This window comes from Lipophrys pholis (genome assembly GCF_963383615.2).
Source record: "Lipophrys pholis genome assembly, chromosome: 4".
Classification (NCBI taxonomy): domain Eukaryota; kingdom Metazoa; phylum Chordata; class Actinopteri; order Blenniiformes; family Blenniidae; genus Lipophrys; species Lipophrys pholis.
In genome coordinates, this window is record NC_137637.1 from 31,537,478 (window position 1) to 31,551,080 (window position 13,603).

At 41.7% G+C, this 13,603-nt stretch overlaps 1 protein-coding gene across 1 annotated transcript in view; it reads right to left on the reverse strand.

Annotated features, from left to right (window-relative positions):
• Positions 1 to 126: 126 nt before the first annotated feature.
• LOC308108729 (semaphorin-3F-like) overlaps positions 127 to 13,603 on the reverse strand; it is a 50,554-nt gene continuing 37,077 nt past the window's right edge. Inside the window, exons 9-19 of the mRNA XM_080461909.1 lie at positions 12,565 to 12,704; positions 11,214 to 11,328; positions 5,732 to 5,801; positions 4,789 to 4,933; positions 4,453 to 4,675; positions 4,124 to 4,212; positions 3,942 to 3,983; positions 3,373 to 3,530; positions 3,176 to 3,243; positions 2,892 to 3,025; positions 127 to 2,472 (exon numbers count right to left, since the gene is read on the reverse strand). Coding sequence (XP_080318035.1) covers positions 2,044 to 2,472; positions 2,892 to 3,025; positions 3,176 to 3,243; positions 3,373 to 3,530; positions 3,942 to 3,983; positions 4,124 to 4,212; positions 4,453 to 4,675; positions 4,789 to 4,933; positions 5,732 to 5,801; positions 11,214 to 11,328; positions 12,565 to 12,704 — 1,613 coding nt within the window. The 3' untranslated portion in view covers positions 127 to 2,043. The remainder of the gene's footprint in view (positions 2,473 to 2,891; positions 3,026 to 3,175; positions 3,244 to 3,372; positions 3,531 to 3,941; positions 3,984 to 4,123; positions 4,213 to 4,452; positions 4,676 to 4,788; positions 4,934 to 5,731; positions 5,802 to 11,213; positions 11,329 to 12,564; positions 12,705 to 13,603) is intronic.

The following is a 13,603-nucleotide window of genomic DNA, read 5'->3' on the forward strand; positions in this document are numbered from 1 at the left end:
TAGTTCCTTCTTGTCATTCGCTAAATGAGTCAAGCTCCTCCAATCCGGCTGCTCTACAAAACCAGGACCAAAGTATATCCTTGCCCACCAACCGTCGAACAGAAGAGAACACGTGTTATTATAAAATATAGAGCTTTCATTTATTAGTTAGCAACATTGACGAGGAAGAAAAGATAGTAACTTTTTTTACAAGTCATTACAATACCACCAACTGTGCATATCATACATTACTTGACCTCAATGACCCGGGGTAGTCTGCCAAACAGAGAAAAGGAAATAGATGCACGTTTAAAATATATGCAAATTAGAGAGAGAGAGAGAGCGAGAGAGAGAGAGAGAGAGTTCACAAGTTTACCTTTCAGCATTTCCCACCATAAAAAGGTGTGAACACCACCTATCTTTCATTAGCAGTTATTTCCATTTCCCACAACAAGAAAGACATTCACGGACATCCACAGAAACGTACCATTTTAGACAAATACCATAAACATACACTGTACATGCCATGCACAATGAAAAGCCACCCTCTGAAGATTTTGCTCATGTTTTTGTCTTCAGGTTTCACGGTGCTGTACATGTGACTCGTTTCTTTAAAACTGTGCAGAGGTTGCTCAGCACCATAGTTTAGTGTGAAATATGTGGCACACATGATGCAGGACGATGCTGCGCGAGCACCGACTATTAGCCAGTTCTGTTGAGAGATGGGTCGATACTGAAAGCACCTTTTTTTTTTCTCAAATAGGCCTAATATTCCCGAACACTGCAAATGAGTACATTTGAGACGACTGATTGCACCGGCCATTTTAATTTTGTGAAACTTGTGTTAGGAATGCAAACTTTGGATTAAATGAGAAACTAATTTCAGCCTAGAAACTTCATGCATCGCCTTGATGTGTACTGTACGTGTACACTTGTACCACAAATGCGAGTGAAATATGTACTATGTGGCAAAATCACCAATTAGGCAACAAAAGGTGCTCTAATGTTTTCAAAATCACAAACTGTCACAAACTCACATATAGCTGCCTGCTGGAATATCTTATCTCAGAAAAGAGAAAAGAGAAGGCAATGTCATGTTTTCAGTTTTGGAGTCATTAAAAGACTCTTCCCCCCCCCGAAAGAAACCCCAAAAAAACAAACAAAAAACAGCTTATCACAAAGATCACGTTTGTTAAAAATACAACATTGAGATGTGATATTCACGTATAAACAAAACAAACACTTGGCAGCAACTGATGTTCGGAAGAAGTTGGGTGAGCGACGTAACATCATTACTCGAGGCCCGGCTGGACCGCATCACGAAGGAGAAGACGCCTCACTGGGACATGTGGTCACAGCGACAGGCTGAGAGCATTTCTCTCATCCAGTCCATCTATGTCCAGTAAAATGCCCTTTTAGTCATGTTTCTGTCAACAACTTGTAGTTTGTGGTAAAAAAAAAAAAAAAAAAAAAAAGGAAAGGAAAAACAGATATACAGTAGATAGAAGTCCAGGGAAGCGTTTTTTTTTGTTGTTGTTGTTTTTTTTTTTACCTGATTTTCAGCTCAGACACTGAATACTGCCAGCAGTCAAATGATCCGACACGGTTCTTCCAACAGTTCATGATTACATGTCCGTCCTTCTCTTTCCATGTGCGGATGCTCCCAATGTCATTGGTTTTTGTTGCCGTGTCTCATTAACAACAAACATAAAGATATTCTCAACGTAATAACACATTGTAATAAACAATAACACTAACAATATTAATATAATAACAACAATATTTGCACAGTTTTATCTATTCACAAAAAACATGTTTTCTAGATAGGTACAAAGAAATTACTTTTTACAACCTACAATAAATATTGTGTATTTTTCCCCCCCCAACAGTAGAAACTGTTTGATGCTGTTGCACTGTCTGTATTGTTCCTTGTGATAATTTCATATTTATAGAATCTGAGTAGAGTCACTCCCCGAAAACGAGGGTTGCAGTGTTTTCAGAGGTTCTGTGAAACGGTGGACAGGAGGGTGTTTTGAATACGATGGGATGTACATGTCCGGCTCCTCATGTCTCGGCTGGGGTTGTCTGCTCATCGTGATGCCGGCGGTTGCGAGGCTTCTTCTGCTCTTTCAGCTCCTTCAGGCTCTTGGCTTTGCCGTCTCCGAGGCTGCCGTCTCCAAGCTGCCAGTAATCCTGGCAGTACTGGTTGATCAGCCCCATCTCCGGCTGGCTGAGGATGGTCAGCAGGTCCTTGTACTGACCGGCGCTGGGAGTCCAGGCACTGGACTGAAGCGGAGGGAGGGCCGGGCTGCCAGTCTCCACCAACACATTGTTGACGGTGCGGCTGGAGAGGACCACTAGCTGCAGTTTTACAAGAGTGTGCTTGAAGTTTTTCTCTGTTGACGTACACTGGTAGATGCCGCCGTCTGAAGACTGAAGCGAGCGGATTAGAAGACCCTGATCCGTTTTCAGGATGCGTCCCTCTGAGCGTATCTGGAAAGAACAGGACAGTGAAAGGGATCACTTAAATGAATCAAAGCTTTTAGGTTTTTGCTTCTGTCTCAAAGGTTTATTTTGAAAAGTTCTGTCGTGAAACCGTTAAAGCTTTGACATTTGGGGTTAATAGATTAAAAAGTATCTAAAAATACATGTGATGTTGTCATGACTCTTTGACCATGTCATGATGCGAATGAGAAATTGAATTGTTCACAATAAACAAAACTTGTTATGAAAGTGAATGAAAGTTATGATATTGATGGGTTTTTTTTTCAACATAATGGTCAAGCTGATGATGGTAATAATATCTACTTCTATTGCCTCCGCAACTTAATTATAATTATACTTTTGACTTCATCCCACGATTAGAAAGTGAGAATACTGACCAAGTGTGTGACAGTTGGACCTCAGCTCACCTCTTTCCTCCGGTCGCTGTTTTCCTTCTGCAGGTGCCACTTCAGAGAGACATGAGGAGATCTGGCTTGGCACTCCAAGAAAGTGGTGCTTCCTTCCACGCCGTATTGAACGGTCTCCAGAGTGTTCTTGTTGGCTGTGAAACATTACACCACATGGATTAAAATTTTTTATTTATTTATTTTTTTTCTATTTGCTTTTTTGGATTTAAAATCTCATTGTGGAAAAAATAAATACATAAAACAAATACCACAAACAATGTGGTTTCACAGTAAAGTGTACTTACTGTTAGAGTTATAGCCTCTGCATTGACGGATTGGGTTTCCATACTTTACATCCTGCCGGCGACTCCGTCTAAAGGGGTCAGATCAACAGCCGCAAATAAAAAGATTAGCTTCCAACAAACTTTAAAACATGGAGGATAACCACAGGATTCTGTTGGCTGTACCCAAGTAGGCCTGCTTGTACTATCATGAGCCTCACCTCTTCTGTGAGGCGGAGTATCTGGAGCAGGATTTGCCGTCCCAGGCGCAGTACGGATCCCGGGCCAGACAGCAGTCGGCGCAGACCTCACCATACACATCGCAGCGATGCAGAGCCAGGTGGGTCACACCCAGGACCGATCCCACATACAGTTGTTGCTGTTAGAAGATAAATAAATTATGACTGGACGATTAGCTTCATTTTTAAATCAAAATAATTTGGTGAGTGTGCAATGATGCATGGAAGCATGACAATGTGTGGCAGGCACTTTAAGATCTAGATCTGGTGTAAAATGTCAAGCCCTACACCGAATTAACATCCCCTATAAAAAACAATATCTTACAAACTAATGTTCTCGCTCTGCCTCAGTTAAGTTCTTGATAGTAGTGATTCAACTTGTAATCTTTCCACACAGCAAAGACGGGTAAATATAAAGGTAAAGGTAAAAAAGTCATGTTGTTGTTTTCCAGATATATAGTGATCCTTTGGTAAAATAAAAAAAAAAAAAACTACATATTTTGAGTTGTGCCTCATTATATAGAAATTGTGTTTTTTGATTGCTTTCTTACCCGTTTTGATGAAATCTTCATAGTTGTAATCGATGTGGGAACCTGCAATAAAACAGAAAATACCAATGTTAAATGAGCATCATAAGGATTATCAAAAGCTCTTTGTACCTCAGAGGATAAACAAAGTGAAAATTGATGGCGGAAGAAGCGACAGAAAATATTACTAAAACTGCAATACTGACCTTGAAAACCTCCACTTCCTCCAACACCAGCTCCTCCGTCAGCAAGTCATCTCTTGGCAGGACAATCACTTTCTGAACTGTTCCCCGATCTGAAAGATCCAAGAGATATTTGGCTTTAATCAAGCTGCTGAGTTATTGAGCCACAAAAAAACTCCCCTTGGCTTCCTAATATGTAGATTTTCAGTTTATTGTTACTCTAAGTATCAACAAAATCACAATATTCAACAATCTGATGAATCCATGTGGAGAAAGTCAGTTTGTTTGACTTAAATTTGACGAAAAACGTCAAACAGCAGAGCTTCCAGAGTATCAAAATTCACAATACTGACCTGTGCCCAAGAAAAGCACCTCATAGCTCCCATCAGCAGCCGTCACTTGGTCCACAGCAATAGTAGTGAATTCATAGTCCACGTTGGTTCTCACCACCAGGGGGCGCTTGTGCACTGGGTATACGGCGTTGTGCATGGTGGGGTGGTTTCTCATGAAGTTGATAACCTCATCTGGGTAATCCTTGGTGGATTTCATGTTTGGGGTGAAAGTTCCTCCAGGACACTGTGGATGAATGAAAATCTGCATGTCAAAGCCTGTTTTCATGCAGTAATATTCTGAGGTGAAAACATAGTCAGTATTTTTAGTTTTTTTTTTATTTTTCTTCATTAACTCACAGTGCCTGGTCGAGGGTAGGGGATCTTCCCTGTGTACGCAACCCACTGGTAGTTGGGCCCTTCCTTGTGGGCGAATGGACCGTTGAACACCATACGGATGTCGGCCATGGAGTAGACGCACACAGCCGAGCCTTTAAAGACGGCTCTGGAGGAGAGCAGGGCAGAAACGGAAGGTGAACCCACACAGACAGGCAAGCTGGAGGATTCAGATCGACTCACTCCCAGAGATAATTACTGCGAGTGCCCTCCGACACCGCTAGGATATTCATCCTTCCCACGTACTCGGTCGGTATTTTGCAGGAACGCACAGAAGCACTGTGATCCACAGTCTGACAAACCCGACTCAAGTAGAGTCAAGCTGTCTGACACACTGACACACAAACACCCACGGACTGCAGAGAATCGCCAGTGTACAGGCTCTCGCTGCCGTGTGGTGGGTGTGCAGTGTTTGTAGCTCCTGTCACGGGCCCCTATCATTAGCCTTGCATGTGTTTTTATCAACTGAGTTTAAACGTACCTGGAGCCCGGAGAGACGATGGAAACAATACTGGCATTTGTTTCTCAAATACATTAATCAAGACACGTTTATTATGACTCTGTGGGAACCTCGTCCTACTCGTGTGCCGTCGGGATCTCGGTTTACACCCCCTGCTCGGTTGTCTTGAATTTTAATGCCGTGCAGTGAATGACAACCTGCTATCAAAGCTGACCTACGTGCAACTATATTCTCAGTCAGCCTGTGAGAGAAGTGAGACTCCCCCCGGGCTCCACGTTCACTCTGTGTCTTTGTCTGCGTAACCAGAAAGTGACGGGCCAACGCGGCATTTCAACATCAGAGTGCGCCGACACCTTCAGGCTGAGTGAAAACGAGAAGGAACTGCAGGAGGAACCCAAAATACATCCTGCAACAAAGTTAGGAAGCTCGTTTTAAGCCGTCACTCACCCCGAGACGGAGAAGACTCCATAGATGACAGGATTCTTGGTGTCTTGAGTTGGCTGGATGTAAACATCCCCTGAAAGATATTTATAGTCATTAGTCACATGAACCATTCAATACTGACAACGGAAGTCAACAGAATTTTGTTCTTGATCACAGTTACTAATTACTTCAGTCAGAAGCAGGTACTTTATCATGGGACTGTAGTATTATTTTTAATTGTCTCTTAGTTAAGATTTTAATACATTTTAGCTGAGCCGTCAGCCTAATGGTTGATTTACTTCATAATTTCTCCTGAAGTTGCATTTAGTTTTTTCTCTATTTCACGTCTTCAGTCATAAAAATACACAAAAGATTCAATATAATAGCTCATAGGTGTATCATTCCCTCATTATAGTTAGCTGGGATCGACTCCCGCTGCCGTCAACAGGGTGAAGCGGTTTAGAAGATGCAGGTTATTGGAGTCAAAATAATGAAAGTTGGTGAAAAAGATTAAAACTCAACGGTTAGCGGTTAACTCATGATGATGAATGAGTCTGTACACTTTCTTCTTTCCTCTCCCCAACTTCCTTTTTGGGTCTCTTTATGGACAAAAATAAGCATTTAGCATTATTAGGCAAAAAAAAAAGAATAACATCAAATTACCAAGAATTAAATTAAAATGTTAGAAAAGCGTCAAAATCTTGAACATTGGAAATACTAAACTCATCTTGATTTTACTCTCGTCATTTCAGAGTTATTACCAACCCTTTGATTTTAATGCTGAAATACTAACACATTATATTTATTTTTATTCTAATGAAATGGTTTGGTGTTTTTATCATAATTTTTGTATGACATTAAATTTGAACTGTTCAGGCAACAAAAGATTATGAATATCCAACGTCACTTCAGTTGGATAGAAGTAGGAAGGCCTCGCCTTATAGATCGTTGTCAAATTTTAAACGAAATGAATATATTTTCATTGTATAATTGTCGGACATTTCGATCCCACCTGGGTCCAAACCAGAATAATTGTAATTGTCACAAATGGAGACTTTTTGCTTCCCTTGCGGAGGATTTAAAGGGTCAGTTCCTCGTGAATTGTGGTCACTCGAGCCTCAATGAGATCCTAAACCCAAACGCTTCCAGAGCTCAAACTACAGTTCCCGAGTCTCAGCGGGGAATATCAGTGAAACAGAGATCATGGTCAAAACATGACTTTAATAGGAGCCATATGGATCCAGTGACCATGGAGCTGAGGCATTTGTGAGGCCTGCGTATCCTCTGGTAGTTAAATGAGACAAAAATGAAAAGAAAAACAATAAAAGAACCAAACTGAAATTAGTTCTCAGTAGACAAGGTGAGCAGAATAACACTCCACCTACAATATATTTTCATTTAATCTTCTGGACTGATGGGGGGGGGGGGGGGGGGGGGGGCGGCGCTATGATCAGTTGTTTGAAACGACCTCGAAAAGTTAAGACAATGAAGACCAGATCGTCCAAAAATCTTAAGAAAACACAGACTTCGGCAATTTCAGTGACGAGACAAGAAATCCAACCCTTTCTTTTATAAATAGAAATCCTTTTCATGGTTGTCTTTGAGGCTAAAAGCCAGACATTTATCCCAGACGTAATAGGGACGTGGACCCGCATGCACGGACTCAACATGGAGAAGCAACAAATGCTGGAGCACATTTATACAAATGAACCTGAAGGTGAATGGAACAGCACGCAGTTTTGATCCTTCGTCTCCGACATGCATTAGACAAACACGAGGAAGCTTAACTTCACGTGGATCGCACAAAAATGTCTTTCCTGACTCTGCAGAGTTGCAAAGTAAACAAATGTCCTTTGATCATGAGTTTTGAAATCTTTTCAGCATTAAAAAAAAAAAAAAAAAGAAAGAAAAAAAAAACGTGCATGCCAAGGTATGAAAATGACAGGTAATGGCAGCTCACAAAAGCAAAAATTAACTTCTGGCAAACAAAGAAGGAATTCATAACCCATCTGACGCCAGTTTGACAGACCTCCTGGCTATAGACGGAGCGCAATGAAAAAGAGAAGAAATAAATCAGCAGAGAACTGGAACAAGTTGCATCACTCTAACTTTTGTCTCTGATGTGTCAGATCAGACGGCGTCTTTGTGGAGACAGAGAAACATCTCGAGCTGCTGCGAGCACAGAGAAAAATGCAGACTTGGGATAAAAAAAAAAAAAAAGAAAAGAAAAGAAAGAAGCTATTTTAAAAGTAAAGACAAAACAGATGATGGATTATGTATTCAGTAAATAATCAGAGGAGACAAAAAAGAAAGGCTGTCAAATGAGTACATGCTGTGTATGCTATTTATCTCCTTGATATGCACTCCAACAGATGAGCGGCTGAAATATGTGAAGTTGAAATGACAAAAACAAGAACCACCGACTCTTCATGGAGAGCGGCGACGTTTCAGGATTTGGCGACGAGACACACGAATACAAAAATAACAAAACCAGTCATTACATTTCGGAAAAGGTAAAAATAATTCCTCCCTGGCAGACATTTTGATGTCTCACTCGTCTCTGTGTCTCTGCCTTCGTATTCCCCCTCTTCCCTTTGGCAAAACGCTGAATACTCTCTCTCCTGTTCGCCTCGCCATCTGAACCTCCTCCACTCTCTCCCCCGGGCCCTCATGCAACCACTCCGATGCCTCCGCTGGGCTCCGTCAGGAGCGGCGGGGCTGGAGACAGAAAGCATTTCCACCAGACTGTCTGTGGTTGTGGGAAGGACGACCACAGTGGGATGTTACTCTCCACCGCGGGACTCACAATGACTTCACCACGAGCGCTCATCTGCAGCGGACCTGCTGCTCTGTGGGCACACGGCTGAAAGTACAACGGTGCTGACACAAGAGTGCTTTGCTGTCACACACACACGCACACGCACACGCACACGCACACGCACACGCACACGCACACGCACACACACACACACACACACACACACACACACACACACACACACACACACACACGTCGAGGGCTCTTAATGCATAACAAACATTGGCAAAGCCTCTCCTCGGAACAGATAAGCGATGTTACTATAGATTCAGCTTACAGCTGCGTTTAAATGCACAGTTGCCGGGTGGATTATTAAATAACATAACAACTTTCCCGTGCAGAATTTAAATGTGGGTCTATGACTGAGAACAACTTTTAACAGGAAATTAAAGGAGATACCAAGTGTCTCAGATTAAATTTACATATTGCATTTCATTATGTGAATGTGTCTAAATGATGATGTTATAATTATGTTAATTTCCAACACTTTGAATGACCTGCCTCTTTTTAATATTTAGGTGTTATATTTTATTAGCGATATTTCATTAGTGGAATACCAGAAAGTGTGAAATCACTTTAATGCATTCGGTTTCATGTGTTTTCTGAATGCAGATTATTTCTCAGTGGGCATCAGAGTTGAGTAGTGGGCAGCACTGTTCCCTCACAACAACATAGTTCCCAGTTTAAATCCGGGTTGGACTTTGAGTCCCGTCTTAGTTGTGTTTGCATTTTCTCTTTTGCGCATATGTACGTGAGTGTGTTTTTCCACAGCCCAAAAAACTCCAAGACCTACTAGGTATACTGCTGAGTAAACTGATCATCGGTTTCTCTCTCTCTGTCTTTCGTTGTCCTAAGATGGACTGACAACTTGTATACTTGGAAGCTTTCCCCTCATCAAAGGACAGAACATGATCAGCATTTTGCAGCAATATGAGATAATCAAAATTACTCAAAAATAAACTATTTATACACAATACACACAGGGCACCAAACAAAAGGGTCTGATTGAATATATCATATATTTGATAGCTTCTTTGGCTTCAGGAGAACCAGACAACAATGATTACAAAGTAGATTTGCAGCATGCTCTATTCCAGTAATCATCTTTTAAAATGTGTTGTCGGCTTTAAGAATGAAAACAGTCATTAGAAATGTCCTTTGAAGTAATACTGTTTACTTTAAGTACATTTCAGATTATGCTCTTGAGTACACAACTTTAAAGTATTAAGTATCTTGCGCCAGTTGTTTTATTTAAATGAGCAGGAATGTGTGATATAAGCCACCTCAACTGTAAGCTCCAAAGAGATGGTGTCTTACTTTATGAAAACTATATATATTTTCTTTTTTTATTATCATTATTATTTTTTTTAAATAAAGTACAAATCTAGTCTTAATCCTGTCATTTATGTAAAATGGAGGATAAGATGATCCACGGGGGGGTTCGACTGATTCCAGCTGCTCATTACTTTGATTGCTGTATACTCATGCCTTTATTTACTATTTTATGTAAAACGTTGACGGTGCTCAAACGCTGGCCGATCACGTGCTCCCAGTGGGAGGATGGAACCTTTTTTCAGGATGGTAACTACTTTACACATGAGAACATTCAAAGGAATATACATGTCAGGATTAACATGTGTGAGCAAGTCAAACACTAATCTGAAGCTGCAGCTTTCCTGGGAAGCCTCTGCGTGCATAAGAGGAAAGACACATGCTAAACGCTGCCCTGCGTTTCCACTGTGCGGTAAGCTGCTGACTCTCTCTGACACACGCACACGCACACGCCTATATCTTCATAAAGAGTTTTGCTAAACTCAACCATTACTGCTACTTGCTGAACCTTTCCCCTAACCTCAGTGTAACTAGATTCTTAAGCTTATGCTTAAACATCCATCCATCCTCTATGCTGCTTTATCCAACTCAGGATCAAAGAGTAAGAGAGTGAGAGAGGGAGAGGGAGGGAGGCACAGAGATTCACCCCTATGGGAAATTAACCTCAAACAACACATTTGTATTATGGCAGGAAACCGGAGTAGCGAGAGAGAAAGGCCCTGAAGCCTGAACATGAACCGTGAACTATTGCTGTGAAGGCAAGAGTGCGAACCACTAAAAACGTCTTCACCTAAAGTTGTAACCATTCGTCTCGAGGAGACGTGATATAGGTTCCTAATAGAATGACAACTTCCCAGGAGACGAGTCTGTAAACGCACACAGGTCCCCACACAATGTACACAAACATCTGAGCTGATGTGGATTCACGTTGTTGTAAAACTATGCGGAGTAAATTTAAAAACAAAAAGACAATTTTCATCTTCAAGATCTTAATTTGAAATTTTCGTGGTTGTTTGACCAAGTCTCACTTTCTCGCTGCCAGTTTTGTTTCTGTGGGGCCACACATGTTTTCATGTTTTCAATGTGGTGAAGACATTCCTGTGGTGTTGGTAAAAAAAAAAAAAAAGAAAGAAAAAAAAAAGCACCATCCATCATCCAAATATCCTTTTCTCAGTATAAAGAGAAAGGAAATCACTATTTTAATTTTTGTGCTGTAAATGGACATCAAGGGTTACACACAGGATGTAACTGGTGCAAAGTGTAAACCATCTAAAGATAAAAGGAAACAACCGAGATGCTTTTAAAGAGTTGGGGACGGAGGGCGAATCTCATAGAGGGAACAATAATTCAACTCACTCAGTTCATCAAAGTGTGTCTCGATGCCGTCCGCCCCAGGCACTGAGCAGATGAGCCGAGCTTTCAGAAACGTGCTCCACTTGTTGACCAGACAGCAGTGTCCGCCGTCATCGTTCTGTAAGGCAGACACACACAGTAGTCATCCTCACGCTGCTCCAGGAACCCTTCAGCAGGATGAATATGACCAGGGTCTGACGAACAGCTGTGTGAAACAACTGGCCAGAGCAACTGCGCTGGATTTGCATGAATAGAGATGAGCTCTGTGTCTCATCTGGTCTAATCTGCACCAGAGGTCAGCCAACTTCCAACTACTGAAGAGGAGACTAGATCCTCCAAGAAGATGATTCATGGCCTGCAGGGCAACACATTCTAAAGTCCAAATGATTTGTGGGACGAGAGGAAATGAAGCTTGTGCCTCCTTTTAGAATCTTGTTAAAACACCGTACACAAAAGATTTAGTTTGAAGACTTTGTTGTGCACACCGGCAATTTGTTTCCATGTTTTTTGCAAGGAGACGCAAAACTGGTCAAATGTTATTGCACTTGCAGGAGGACGTCTTGCTGAAAGCAGCACTCTGTGGACGCTCGGGCTCCCGTCTGGACAGTGAATCACATTTTCTGTGCAAACACAAACTCCAAAACACTCAACACCTGGAGGCTAAAAGGCTCGTCTAGTTATGTTGTCATCACAGAAAACATGACTTGGGATGAAATGACGCCTCTTTTCTCTAAATGTGTGTGTTGAAATGCTCCTTATGGCCTCTTCTTTTTTCACGTCTTCCTCCTCAGTTCCAGAGGTAAAGATGCAACAACACAAATGTCAATCAGCCACCCTGCGCACACAAACATATGCATGGTAGCATTTAGCTCGCAGCGCTCCCAGCACAGCAACTGAAGTCTTTTTTAACCTTGTTTGGACTACAAACACAGGGGTCTGAGAGACATTTTGTTGGAAGTCCATTCAGCGATGCTTTGAACGTTTTGAACGTTGCAGTATTATTACAGCACTGATTAAACACAGTTCTGGCTCTGCTGTCGACGTCGATGCGTGAGCGTGTATACAGCCGTGGATTAAAGTAAACTATGCCACTCAAACATTTCACCCCGAGCAACAAAAATAACAGAAAGAGATCCAAACGTAGCTGGAGAGTCAAGCAGCAAATATTTTTGTTTTCTCACTCGTGATTGATGTGTGTTATAGTTTTGTGCCTGGCAAGTTTATGGTGACGATCATGGGAGACTTCCCTTCTGGGTCTCAAAGAGGCTCAGAAACAGGCACCACTATGGAGACATATAAACCTTTCACGGGTTGATGGTCAACGTGAGGTTTGCTGGCTGGTGCGATAACTCACAAGGCAGATCCGCCCTATCCTGGACTGGGTCATGGGACTCTGGCCCATCTCCGAGGCTTTCTCGCGGAAGAAGAAGTAGAGTTTGTCATCATTCTTCTCAGCGCTGTCTGGGATGAGGTGTGCGTGGACAAATGTGGGATCTGCAGAGAAGAGCGAAAATGAAGAGCTTGTTAAGAGCCATGCGGCAAATTTTGGTCTGGACCAGGGGTCACCAACCGCTTTGAAACTGAGAGCTGCTTCAAGGGTACTAAGTAATTCAAAGCCACCTTTTTTTTTTTTTCTTTCGGAATAATTACAGTTGTAAATCATGCCGTTTGCAATGACCACTATTTTTAGACCTGCCGGCTCCTCACAAAAAGTCCTGGTTAAAGCTCCCAGATGAATGCAGACACCTCATTGAATATCTCTGGTCTAAACATAGGTTAATATGAACACTGACAGACATGCTATGGCTTTCTGTGGACCCCTGGGCTCTCTTAAATCTGTCAGTGCAGATATAATCATACGAGTGAACAAACAAACAAAATAAAAAATTATTCGAAATTGTTGCTTGGAATATAGCTGATATAAGTTCCACAATCTCCATTGCTTTTTATGGTATATAAGAAATTCTAACTCTAAATACCAACAAGTCATTGTCCAACCAACAGCACACACACAAATTTTGCATATTAAAGCACATTTTGGCAGGAATACATACCCCTTCTGTTCACTTTAGCCATTAAGAGGCTTGTCTCCGATATGTAAATATTGTGTGACAGTATGTAAAAAGTGATATTTGGACTGAAGGGTAATGCTGAATCGATAAGAGTGTTTTAAGCTCTATCGAATGGGTATCTTTTGAAGTTGCAGCGTTTATGGTGAATGTCTCTTTTCTGGCATTCTTTGTCTACTGTGAGGAGTGGTGGTGGGGTGACTGTAACAGAAACACTACATTATATCCATTGAATATAAACAGATGTGCACCGAACAAGTGCTCTGATTTTCAGTATTAACACAATCAGGATGGGATCTTGTGTTGGCAAACGTCAATGGAAGG